The sequence below is a fragment of the Heterocephalus glaber genome, unplaced genomic scaffold (genome assembly GCF_053883595.1).
Source record: "Heterocephalus glaber isolate CG9 unplaced genomic scaffold, H.glaber_assembly_v1.0 deba00001610, whole genome shotgun sequence".
In the NCBI taxonomy this organism is placed as follows: domain Eukaryota; kingdom Metazoa; phylum Chordata; class Mammalia; order Rodentia; family Bathyergidae; genus Heterocephalus; species Heterocephalus glaber.
In genome coordinates this window covers 2,991,290-3,004,879 of record NW_028258381.1, presented here as the reverse complement: position 1 = coordinate 3,004,879, position 13,590 = coordinate 2,991,290, and the positions used below count along the sequence as shown (strand labels likewise).

The 13,590-nt window shown below is 34.4% G+C and overlaps 1 protein-coding gene across 2 annotated transcripts in view; it reads right to left on the bottom strand.

The window, feature by feature from the left end:
• The window catches only part of Tinag (tubulointerstitial nephritis antigen), a 108,109-nt gene that overhangs the window by 87,075 nt on the left and 7,444 nt on the right, over positions 1-13,590 (bottom strand). For both annotated transcript variants that reach the window (XM_087196001.1, XM_004868825.3), the window contains 2 exons: positions 2,866-2,929; positions 2,108-2,197 (listed from right to left, as the gene is read on the bottom strand). In XM_087196001.1, coding sequence (XP_087052127.1) covers positions 2,108-2,197; positions 2,866-2,929 — 154 coding nt within the window. The remainder of the gene's footprint in view (positions 1-2,107; positions 2,198-2,865; positions 2,930-13,590) is intronic.

The following is a 13,590-nucleotide window of genomic DNA, read 5'->3' as shown; positions in this document are numbered from 1 at the left end:
GGAGAGGCTGCTGGAAGTTGGCACCCAGCACCAACCCACAGGCATGGGGGTAGGCACCTCAGAGATACCAGCCTCAGCCGAGTCTCCAGATATCTAGATACTCATAAGCAACCCCAGAGGAGGCCAACAGTAGCCTCTGCTGAATCTATCCTGAATTTCTGACAGGAATAAGTGAAAAGCTTTTGGCTGTAAAGAGCTAAGTTCTCGAGTGGTTTGTTTCACAGCAGCAGATAACAGAAATAGTTTTCAGTCTCCTTTTTTTCCATTAAATTGCTAATTATTACTTATGCCGTGAATTTGACCTCTACTATGCCCTATCATTACAAATCCTTTTACAAGGGCATGACATGTTGGCTCCTCAACCATATTCTAAATGCCTACAAGGCAGAAATTACTTTTCTGAATCCTCAGTAATACCATAAATAGAACACAAGTTTTATTACTATTAATTGATTGCCTTGAAAAATAATATAGGGAACAAATAAGCATTTAAATACATCAAATCTAAAATACTACCAAGAGGTGGAGAATATTGAAAACAATATATGTTTGTATATAGGCTATTTTTAAAAGTATTTAATAAATGTTGAATGATACAGTATAAAAACAACTTGAGCACTGTGAGTAGACAGTAGCAGAAAAGTAAGAGTTTCTTTTAAAAACAAGAATTTCTCCCTTTTGTTCCCTGGTAAATAATTTTGCTTTTGTTCCTTTTCTTCTTAGCTTATTTCTTTTAACTTCTTCTAATTGGTCTGTGTATGCTTCCTTTTGCTTTAATTATATTTCCATTTTTTAAATTCCCTTTTTAAAATTCTTGTAAAGCTTTAATTTTTGCTATGAAAACACAAAGTCCGTGTCGCCTACATAGTGTACAGCTTGCTCAAGATAAACAAATGATGGAACAAAACTGTTTTTTCCAAGAATTCTCCAACAACTTCTGGACCCCTAAATGTCCCTTCTTCCACACTGTTTTAAACTGTACTATCTTATGTATTTCATAACAGTGGAGAGCCAACCTAGTCTATGGTTTCTTGGAAGTGAGCATTAATTAGGTCCAGCATGTCTTTTTAGAAGCCTGACTTGGTTAATTTTTCAAGACTCATATCTTTTGAATGATTAAAAAATCATTTAGCCACAGAAGTTTACAATTGGTTTTTCCTAGAAATATTTAAATATAATCAAGTTATCCCCTAAAATATTGGTTAAATACATCACAGGAGGAAATGAGAATAATTTAAGACTATTAATGTCAACAAATGTGACTTTCTCTATTTTGTGTCTTCCAAGAAAATACCTTTGATACATTGAAATTCAGTGTCCCTATTTTGCTGGGAAATGTAAGTTCTTATTTGTGGAAGGAAATGACATTTCTATTTTTTAAAAAATACATCTCAGGGTTATTTCACTTTTCCAGTTGCTTGAAAATAAATCTCTTTATAAGATGTTGCCAAGGTAGATAGCGATTTGATCAATGGTAGTGCAGAAATTCCAGTTATTAGCCAGCCTCTTTTTTTCAGTTCATTAGAGAAAGCAAGTGTTGTTACCCACAGCCTAATTCCCTTTGTCTAAGAGGAGAAGCCAGCCACTTTACTAATCTACAGGAGAGCATCAAACAGTTATTTCCAATGTTTAAATGTCTCAGTGATCCCTAACTTTATATTACTATCAAAGTGACTCAACCTATCTTTTGACCCAGGTATAAATGAAATTGTCTAAATATCAGCCATTTCAGTGAAATTGCCTCGATTGACTTGTTATTTGGGATATCATCAAGACAGAATGTTGTTCTTTTAAGGCCATATTCTGCTCAGGATGGCTGGGGTGTGTGACTGGCTCCACCAAGGCAGCAACAGAGACAAAACAGTTAATTTGACTAAACTGGCTTTGCTAGCTTCCTGATTCACTATAAGGCTCCCTCCACCCTCCTCAGCCACACTATGATATTGATCTTTCATAATAATTTTTGACCTTGTACATTCCAAGTTTACACACATTTTTATCTCCCTTCCCATTTCTCTCCCATTCTTTAAGTAATGGCCATTTTAGGAGTAAGTGACAGAATAGTAACTGGGAGTGCCAAGAGCCTATAATGCAAGATTTCACTCACCCATAGTCTCCTTTGTTGATGTGTTCAATTAATTCTGGGCGGACAAGGCATGTATGCTGGGAACATTTCCAGTGCTGTCCTGAGCATGTGCTGCAAATATATAAAATAAGAGTAGCCCAATCTTCTGCAGAGTACATTTCAAAATTAGTAACACGAGTTGCAATTGTTAAATGGTAAAATATAATTCTTGATTAACATAAATCATATGGTTATTTGATTCATGTTTGAAATAAATCACTTAATAAAAACTTGCACTAGCTATCATTACTCATGTGCCCTTGTCCTCTGCTTCAAGCAATTAGTGAATGATGTAACTATATACCCATTGAAATGTTTTTAAATGGGACAATTTAGACAGTAGCTCAGTGTATTTGGACACTATCTGCATTCTGATCCTTTTTAAATGGCCTGTTTTTATGTACGGAATTACGCTTTAAACACACACACACACACACACACACACAATTTGTCTGTGCTGTATCAAAATGTTTTGAATTAATAGGTATACTTAATGTAGGCTTGTAGTATATTGAAGGCTCATTATCAAAAATATCAGATTGAAGCTTTAAAAGTTATACACATTAACATATTTATAACATGCTTTACTTATGCTCACAAAAATTTACTGGGTGTGTGATGTCTTATGTGCTTCTGTCTATATGTGTTCAAATATATGCTTAATTTCATTGATGTTGCTTTTATTTGAAGAAAACATGAACAACAGTTTAATTCAATTCTATGTTACTTAAATTCATTACCAGGAGTTGCAGTTTTCTTTAATTACTGATCCTTCTTCATAATGTTGCCCATCTTTGAAGCAACCTGTCAACATAACATGTAAACAAATAAAAATTCTAAACCCAGTAAAGTACATCAGCATGACAAGTAATCTAAAACTGCAGTTAGTTTTGAATCATACAAAAATATTTGGTGCCAGGCTAATATAAATCTGCATCTGGTTTGTGTGAGGGTTTACATATCAAATTCTCCTGGGCCTAGTCCATGAGCTTTTATCTTCAAACAGCATGTTATGTTCCAATGGAGAAGATTTGTAAAGCATGAAAAATAGATTACCAAGGAATTATTAGATAACTACGCCTGAAAAATAATTTGTGTGTTTAAATAGGTAACCAAAGTAACAGTATTTAAGTCAATTTATTAATATTAAAATATTAATCAAGTTTAATAAGTGATTATAATTAATTACACCTGACTAGAACAAGTATCACATAGTTGTGAACCAAAATACAAAGCTCATTTCACTGAATTTATCTTTAACATGAATTCTATTTTTTTTCAGGATTTGGACCAAGAGAAAATTTCATGAAATCAATTAAAATATAGCTATTTGTCCTCAAACCCCATATTTTTTTTTCTTTTTTTTTTTTTTTGGTACCTGGGATTGAACTCAGATCCTTGTGCTTGCGAGGCAGGCAGCAGAACCACTGAGCTAAATCCCCGGCCCAGCCCATATATTTTTAACAATTAAATTGATTAACTGGTTTATAAGATTATAAAAACTACTAAAAAGAGACCAAAGGTTAATCATCATTATATGAAAACTCATCAGTCAGATATTTTGAAATAGTACCGAGTTTATAAATTAAGTCATTTTTGAAAATACAATTTGCACAAATTTAACACAATTAGCAATTACTTTGGTAAAATTTTTTTAAAAGGATATGTAATTGATGTATCCCATCAATAGTGCCTGATTAAACAAAACAAAATCTGAACTTTTATTCATTAAATTATACAGGGGATATGTTTATAAACTTTCCAAGGGATTTGGTTTACCTGTTAGCCATAATGTCACAAAAACTATGACTCTAACTAGCTATCCTTTAGCCTTTCAAAAATTGTTTCATAGAAAATATTTCACAATTGCCAAATTCCAGCCCATAGTGTTTTACCCTTCAATATTCTACTTAATGAATCTACATCACTATGCATTTGCCCCCACTCACCCTTCCTTCCACATGGTGTTTGAGACTCTAATCCTGGAGTAAGAGAGGGTATCGCCTATCTCCTTACCACATGCTTCTTAATAGAGCCAAGTCTATCTAGTAAGAGGAAGCTTCATGGTTTTATTGCTATGTTTTGATATATAATATATACATTCATTTGGGGTAATTGTACATATAATATCTAGATCATTTTCAATTCACTTTCCCTGCCATCAGCCTCTCTTTTTCCTCCTTTCCTAGATCCCCTTTTCCATCTCCAAAAAGTTTGCCTTCTTCTTCCTACCATCTCTCCTTTATTTTACTCTGTAATATATTGATATTTTGTGTTTTTATGTAAGAAAAACCCTATGATATTTAACTTTCCGTGTCTGACTTATCTCACTTAACATTGTGGTTCACAATCCATTAATTTTCCTCCAAAAGACATGAATTCAGTCTTCTTTCTGGATGGATAAATTTTCATTGTGTGTATATGCCACATTTTCTTTATCTACTTGTCTCTTTATGGCATCTGCATTATTTTCAGAGCTTAACTATTGTAAATTGTGATGTCATAAATTTGGATATGCATGTATCATTTATAGTATGATGACTTTAACTTTTTCAGGAATAAGCCTAGGAGAGATATAGGTGGGTCAAATGGAATTCCCACTTTTAGTTTTTTGAAGAATCTCCATACTGATTTCTATAGTAGTTGTACTACTTTACATTCCTACCAAAAATATAGAAGGTTCATTCTTCCTTTGCATCTTCAACAGCATTTGTTTTTGTGTTCTTGATAATAGCAATTCTGACTCCAGTAAGACAGAATCATAGAGTTATTTTTATTTTCATTGCCTTAATGGCTAAAGATGTTGAACATGTTTTCATATATGATTGGCAATTCACAATTCTTCTTCAAAGAAGTGTCTATTTAGTTCATTTGCCCATTTTTAATTGGGCCATTTGTTTACTAGGAATTTTTTTGAGTTCTTTATCTATTCTGGATACTATTCCTCTATAAGAACAGTAGCTGGCAAAATTTTTTACCCATTCTACTGGGTATCCACATGCAGAAGGTTGAATCCCTATATCTTTCCATGTACTAAACTAAAATCATAATAGATCAAAGAACTAAATGTTAAAAAAAAATTTAACATGATGGGAGATAAAATACATAAAACTCTTGAAAAGTCATAGTCATAGTGAAGGACTTTCTGAACAGAATCTGGTTGCACAGGAAATAGCAAGAATCAACAAGTGGGATTCATATCAATTTGAAAAGCTTCTGCACAGTAAAAGAAACAACCAAGTGAAAAGAAAATCTATAGAATGAGAAAAAATTTTACTATTTATTCCTCAGATAGAAGAATCAGATCTAGAATATCTAAAGAACTCAAAAATTTAGAACTTCCAAAATGAAAAACCTAATAAAAAAATAGGCAGGTGAAATGAATAGATACTTCACAGAAGAAGTAAAAATGGCCAATAAATACATGAAGTAATGCTCAAAATCACTGGCCATTAGAAAAATATAAATTAACATAATACAGAAGGGTCCATCTTACCCTAGAAACAATGGCCATCATGAAGAAATCAAATAACAACAAAGCCTAGAGAGGATCCAGGGGAAAAGGAACCCTTCTACAAATGTTGGTGGGAATGTAAACTAGTGCAACCACTATGGAAATCAGTATGGAAATTCCTCAAAATATTAAAACTAGAAATTCTATTTGACCCAGTTATTCCTTTTCTAGATATCTTCCTGAAAGAGTTAAAGATATAATATTACAGTGATACATGCATATCTGTGTTCATAACAGTACAATTCAATAGATAAATCCTGGAAGCAGCCCATATGTCCATCAACAGATGAGTGGGTAAAGAAAATGTAGTTTTTACAAGCAATGGGGTACTCCTTTACCACTAAGAAAGATAAATTTGAATCATTTTCAGAAAAAAATGGATTCCCCTTGAGATTGTAATGGTAAGGGTAATAAATCAGACACACAAGATTAAATACCATATTTTTTTTTATATGACAAACCCAAAACATAGCAAAATAGAAGAAAGATAATAGGAAGTAGGGCAATAGATCCTTCTCAAATGGGAAGAGAATCTAGAGATGGAGGGGGGAGGGATGGCAGGGGAAGGGGACAGAAAAAAAAATAAGACATGTTGTGTACATGTACCAATTTCACACAAACAATGGAAACATTATGTACTGCAAACATGTACTAATAAAAAAGCTAAAAATACAATTGTTCCCATTCTGCACATTGTCTCTTTACTGTGTTGACTGTTTCCTTTGCTGTGTAGAAGCTTTTTATTTTGATATAATCACATTTGTTGATTCTTGGTGATATTTCTTATGGTATTGGAGTTCTGTTCAGGAAGCGCAAGCCTATGCCTACACCTATGGATTCAAGTGTTTCCCCTATAGTATCTGCAGTACTTTCAAGATTTCTGTTTTTATATCTAGATCTTTGATCCATTTTTATTTGATTTTAGTATAGGCTGAGATAAGGGTCTAGCTGCATTCTTTTGCACATGCATGACTAGGTTACCCTGCACATTTTGTTAAAGAGGTTATCTTTACTATAGCATGTGTTGTTGGGCTCTTTGTCAAAGTCCACCTGCCTGAAAGTGGATGGGGTTTTTTTCTGTTTCTTTTATTCTCTTCCATTGGTCTACTCTTTTATTCCATTCCACATCTATTTGTGTGCCACTACTGTGCATTTTTTACTATAATTTAGCACTTTGTATCTTGCCACTTTGCTAAATTTGTTTATTAGCTGTAAGTCTTCTGGTGGAGTATTTCTGGATTTCTATTTTGATGATCATGTCAATAAAAATAGTTTGACTTATTCCTTTCCTATTTGTATCCTTTCTATTTCTTTTCTAGCCCAATTGCTCTGGCTAAAGTCTTGAGTACTGTATTGAAGAGGAATGGTGAGAGTGGAAAGATACCACTGTCTCATTCCTGACTACAGTAGGAAATCTATCAGTTTTTCCCTACTTAGCATGACATTGTCGGTGAGTTTTTCATAAAGACTTTTTATTATTTTGAGGTAAGGTCCTTCTACACCTGTTTTCATGAAGGTTTTTATCATGAAAGGATATTGAATTTTGTCAAAGATTTTCCTGCATCTATTGAGACGATCATGTGATTTGTTTTTGTTTTTTGTTTTGTTTTGTTTTTTTGTTTTTGTTTTTTGGTACCAGGTATCAAACTCAGGACTTTGTGTTTGCAAGGCAGGCATCAGAACCATTGAGCTAAATTCCCAGCCCTGTTTTTTTATTCTTGATCCTATTTATGTGTTGTATTATATTTATTGATTTGTGTATGTTGAATAATCCCTACATACCAGGGATAAAACCAATGTGGTTATGGCATATGAACTCAAGTATCATTGGATTCTATTTGTGAAGGTCTTATTGAGGAATTTTGGGTCAGTAGTTTTCTCTTTTGGTTGAGTCCTTATCTGGTTTTGTTGTCAGCACAATGCTGGCTTCACAGATAAATTTGGCAGCATTTCTTTCCTTTCAATTTCATGGAAGAGTTTGAGGAATGGTGGTGTTAATTCTTTTCAGAAGTTATGGCAATATTCATATTAATCTATCAGTTCTTGAGATTTTCTTAGTTGGTAGAGTTTTTATTACTGTATCAATTTTATTAGCTGTTATTGGTCTATTCAGTTTTTATATCCTGCTTCAATTTTGGTAAGTTATATGTGTCTAAGAATTTATCCATTTCTCCTAAAGTCTTCAACTTATTAGAAGATAGTTTATCAAAATAGTTTCTTATAATCCTTTGGATTTCAATCGTATCTGTTGTCACTTTACCTTTTTCATTTCTGTCTACCTTGATCTGGGTTTTTTTCTCTTTTGGTAAGTTTAGCTAAGGGTTTATCAATCTTACTTATCCTTTCATAGACCTAACTCTTTGATTCATTGATTGTATTGTTTAGTCTCAGTTTAATTGATTTCTACTCTGACCTTTATAATTTCTTTCCTCTACTAGTTTTGTGTTTGGACTATTCTTGTTTTTCTAGGACCTTGAGACACATCATTAGGTTATTTATTTGGGATAATTCTGTTTTTCTAATGTAAGAACACACAGCTATGAACCTTCCTGTTAGAACTTCTTTGTGTCCCACAGATTCTGATATTTTGTTTTTCCAGTGTCATTTAAGTCTATGAATTTTTTAAATTTCTTTCCTGATTTCTTTAATGATCCATCGATCACCTAAAAGTATATTATTCAATCTCCATTTGTTTGTGTAGCTTCTCTGCTTTTTTTAGTGTTATTATTGTTGATTTCTAATTTTATTCCATTGTGATCTGACAGGATGCAAAAAAATTAATTCAACTATTTTGTATTTATTGAGACATGCTTTATCACCTTAAATATGTTCCATTTTGGAGATATTTCTGTGGAAAGCTTAGAAGAGTTTATATTATGCTGTGGTTGGAAAAAACATTCTGTACATAGCTTTTAATCTATTTGTTCTATGGTGTAGTTTAATTCTTGAGATTTCAGTGTAGAGTTTGTTTTCTTTTGTTTTGCCTAACTCACCTGTTTGTCTGTGATAGTGAGGTATTAATGTCCCCACTATTGCTATCCATCTGACTTTTTATGTCAAGTAGTTTTTTGTGTTAAGAAAGTGGGTACACTGATATTCAGTGCATATATGTTTATAATTATTATCTCTTACTGATGAATTGTTCTTTTTCCTAAAATGCTCTTTAATCCAATCTGCCAGTCTATGTCTTTGACTTGGGAGTCAAGACGATTTATATTGAGAGTTATTATTGAAAGTTATTTACTATTCCCTGTCATTGTATTGTTTTTCCAGTGATGATTTCTTTTGTTTTATTTTCCTGTGTTTAACTACTCTCCCAGTGAGACTTATTCTTTCTTTTGGGTTTTCGGGTGATTTGGTTGACCTCATTGTCTCAGTTTAGGATTTCCTTGAGTATTTTCCAGAATACTGGTTTGGTGGTCCTGAATGTTTTTAGTTTGTCTTTGTTGTAGAAGATCTTTATTTCTCCATCTATTTTGAAGGATAATTTTGCAGCATATAGTGCAATAAGTCTCTCATTTATAAACATTTGAGTTTCAAACTTTCACAGATATGAATGGACCCTGGATTATAAACATTAATACATGTGAACAAATCAAAGAAGTAGCTCACATATCTGCCAGACATTGTCACAGTTGTGCTGCTATGTGCTCACTGTACACTATGATAGTGTATAGTACAATAGTATAGTCAGGTACTTACAGTATTTTTGTGTGTTTGGGTTTTTTTATGCTTGACATTGTATATTTGTGTCAAAGATGTATACGACTCACTTTGTTAGACTTAACAAATCAATTTATGAATGTTATCCTGGAATGGAACTCATTCATAAGTTAGGGAATTACTGTAATTTGAATTGGCAATTATTTTACTTCAGGGCTTGAAAATCTTTACTCCAAACTTTCTTGGAATTTATAGTTTCTGTTGAGAAATGTGCTGTTATTCTGATATTTGATATTTTTCTCTAACAGCATTTAGTATGTTCTCTTTATTCTGAATTTATATGATTTTTATTAGGATGTGTCATAGAGTGATTCTTTTCTGATCATGTCTATTTTGGGTTGCAACTGCTTCATTTAGCTTACCAAACACAGTATCTACTTTTGGAAAATTTTCTGCTATAGTTTTAGTGAATAAATGTTTTTATATCATTAGATTCAAACTGTAACCCTTCCTCAATTTCAATAATCATTAGGTTTGTTCTTCTAGTCATTGAGCATTAGAATCATCCTCTGATTGCATTTTGTTATTTCTTAAGTATCAGTGAGTAAATGATATATTACATCAACCTTGTCCTGAAATCCTATAATTCTATCTTCAGAATGATTATGCCTACTGACAAAGGTTTTGATTGAGTTTTTCATGTCCATGATTTCTGCTTGATTCATATTCATATCCTCTAATTCATTACCAAAGTAACCTTTCATATTCTGCATTGTCTTCCTTAATTCATTCAGCTGCTTATTTTCTTCTTTGATCATTTTAGAGAATGTTTTACTCTGCTGCTTACATTTTTAAGTTAGCTGGTCATCTTAGTAATTGCTTTCACTCATCTGCTTATTTATCTCTTCTTTGTTATCTTAAGTATTTTCAATTTTTTATATCTTTTTTCCATAGATTCATCTGCTTCAGTGTCTGTGAAATGTTTTGGGGAGTTATGAACTTTTGAAGGCATCTTGTTGCTTTGTTTTCTCATGATGACTGTGTTTTCATGTTGAAGGTTGTATATCCAATGGTATAGAAAGTTCTTCCACTATAATAGAGATGTCCTTAGTAAGTGGATTTCTCTCAATGATATGCTCTTGGCTTTGAAAATAAGTCAGTGTACCAATACATACTCAACCTAGTCAGAGTAGTAGGATTTGTCCCCAGAGATATTCTACTAGGAGAGAACAATTACTAGTAATATCAACATCCAAAGTGCTAATCTTAAATCAACACATGATATCAAACTTGTTTAAATTTGTTTTCAACACTTTCAATAGCCCAAAAATATGAAGGAATAGTAATGATAAAACTAGGCTGCAGATTTGAAGCGAAAAGGAAAAAAGAAAAGAAAGAAAAAAAGAAGAGTTTTGAGAGTTTATGTGTGGGGGTAAAAGGAAATATAAATTGAGAAGATAACCACATATCATCCAGTAGTTGTTGAGAACTTGTTCAGAAAATCTCTACAACTTCACTACATCAGGGGAAGCCTGAAAGAGAAGTATAGTATATAGGCTAGAGAGAATTGGAAGTTAATTATATTCACATTAATACTAATAGTGTATCTGGAGAGAAGCAAAAAGGATATAAAGTTAAAAAAGAGAAAGAGTACAAAAGAAATTACCAAAGCAAAAAGACAGAAGAAATGTGAAGGAATGTAGAGAAAGGAGAGAAGGAAGGAAGTGTAACCAGGTGAGAAGAGGTAAGAGGATTGTAGCCAGTTGTTGAAGTAACTGACCCAGAAGGTAGGATATCCTGAACAAGTGACCTTTTGTATGGAAACTTATGACTAAACACCTTAGAGTATTCCATTACTAAATAGAGAAACTAATACAAATATCTACATACTGATACACAACTATAAAAAGACCAAACTTAATTATATTCAACAAAATACCAAGAGACAAGAAAAAAGAGAAAAAAATGAAGAGAGAAAAATAAAAAAATGTGTATATATTTTTAAAAAGAAACAAACAAAAATAATTAGAGTAGAAAAAAATTTTCCTGTTCTTATGATGAATGTCTTTCACCAAATGGTCCATCCTGCCATCTTGGTATCACCATCCTCAGAGTTCTGGTGTGCTCAGGTACATGGGGTGGAATGAGAACTACTGACTTTGGTGACTCCTCCTCAGGCTCCCAGTCCATACCCTACCACTGCCCCTGCACTAGGTTCTGTGTTCTCTCTTGGACTGGTTTCTGTCACAGGTCCAAGGTTGTGTGCCTGTCACAGCCTCCTTGATAAGCTCCACCCTTTCCTTATCTTCACTTGATGGCTCCTTTGGTTCCCAGCATTTTGTGAGGTTCTTTTTGTTCTGGAGCAATTTCCCCAGTTTTCCTCTAGCCTTCAATCTCAGTGGTGTCCAGTGTTCATGACTGGGACAGCCCTATGCTGATTCCACGTTTTTTCCCCACCCCAAAGAACCCTGTACAAGCCAGCTGCCTGGGTTTTCCAGGTTTCTCTTGGGCTTTCAGTTCCCTCTTGCACAGGATACAGTGCAGAGGGAGCAGGAAGGAAGAACAGAGACCAGAGCCAGAGCTCCTCAGACCATCTCTCACCATCCCCAGTGCCCAATCATGCTCTAGATCACAGTCCCATCAGAACTCCAGGTTGTGGAGGTGAAAACACAAGCCTGGACTGTCTGAGTTCATGATCAGGATTTCTAGCTCCACCCTGGTTCTCTGTAGTTCTCTCTGGTTCGAGATTCTCACACACCCAGTATCAAAGGTATCCCCCTTGAGTAAATGCTTCAGTCTCTGGGTCCCTAGTCAGAGCAGGAATGCCTCTGAGATCAGGCTGATCTGCTCAGTGGTGACAAGGGCCAGCGCTAAGCTGGCCTCCACCCTAGGGTTTTACCCCTGCAGTGTTTCCAGCTTTTTACAAAATGGCACAGACTGAACCTGCACTATGAGCACCACCCAAGTAGGGTGGCAGCCTCCATTGTTACTCTGCCTTCCCCTGCTTCTGTAGTTCACTTGTTTACTGTCTTGTTCAGGTTACATTGTTGTGGGGGTTGTTACCGCCCCACGCAGCTGCACAGTCACTAACCCAGATAAACGTCTGAGATGTAGCTGACCTGCTATTTCTTCTAGGCTATCATGGAAAGCTTCACTTCCAACCTGAGGTTCATTGGCTGAAGGTGACCCTGCACAGGCACCAGTCAAGCATCTGAAAGTCAGAAGCACTTAACAGTATCATAAGTTTTAGCAATATTTTTCATAACTCAATTGTGTAGAGCTAGAGGACAGACTGTGTACGCAAAAACCGAACCTGCCACACACAAAATCATAATCAGTCACATTGAGGCAGAAAGGCAGAGTGTGGCAAAGTTGGTTAGGGGATGAAGTGTAATTAGACCCAGGACTCATGCACCAAATAATCCTCAGGATCCTGTATGTGTAAGTTCTAGCAAGAACTTGCAATGTGTGCAACTAGCAAAAGAGGAGACACCATTAAGCGCTGGGGGTCTTTCCTTGTCACGATTGCTTGCCCTACGTCCCTGAGGGTATACTTTTGTTTTATATTTCTGTTTTTCTTTTTCTTCTTTTTAACTTGGCCCAAGATCACTCTGCAGAGCCAGTTTATCCCTTACCCTTCACCTTTTCAAATAAATATGAAACTTTGCCACAGTTTTTGCCTGTTTCATTCAATGCTTTGTTTGAGACAGAAAGAAGCTGGAAGCCACCATCAAAAGGAAACTCCAGCACCCCAAAACCTTATTCCTTAAGATCTGTTACAAGAAAAGATTGTGTCTAGAAAATCTACCCTGGCTTTGCTTCAAACACTGTGTGTGTGTGTGTGTGTGTGTGTGTGTGTGTGCGCGCGCACGCTTCTCACATTTGAAACCCTCCATTTCCAGGAAGTTACCATCAGACATAAGAGGAAAACATGAAAGTAAGATATTTACTGATGTGTTCTATTTCCAACATACATAAAATTGACATTTTTTTTAATCATTAAGATGGCATAGTTTTATATTGTCGCTCTAAAGAGTTTTGAGGACAGGTAGGTAAAAAGAACTAGACATCACTGTGTAGTTTGGTCACTGACAAATAATACCCACTAGGTCAGTAAATGAGTAGCACAGCATGTCAGAGAAAAATGCTTTAGACATTCAAAATAATATAAAATATCTTTGTCTTTTTATTTTAGTTCATTTTGCACATTTTAAAAATTTTGTACAGTACTCTCTAATTTTCAACAAATTACTTCCAAACACAAGATAAAACAAAAGGGAAAATTATC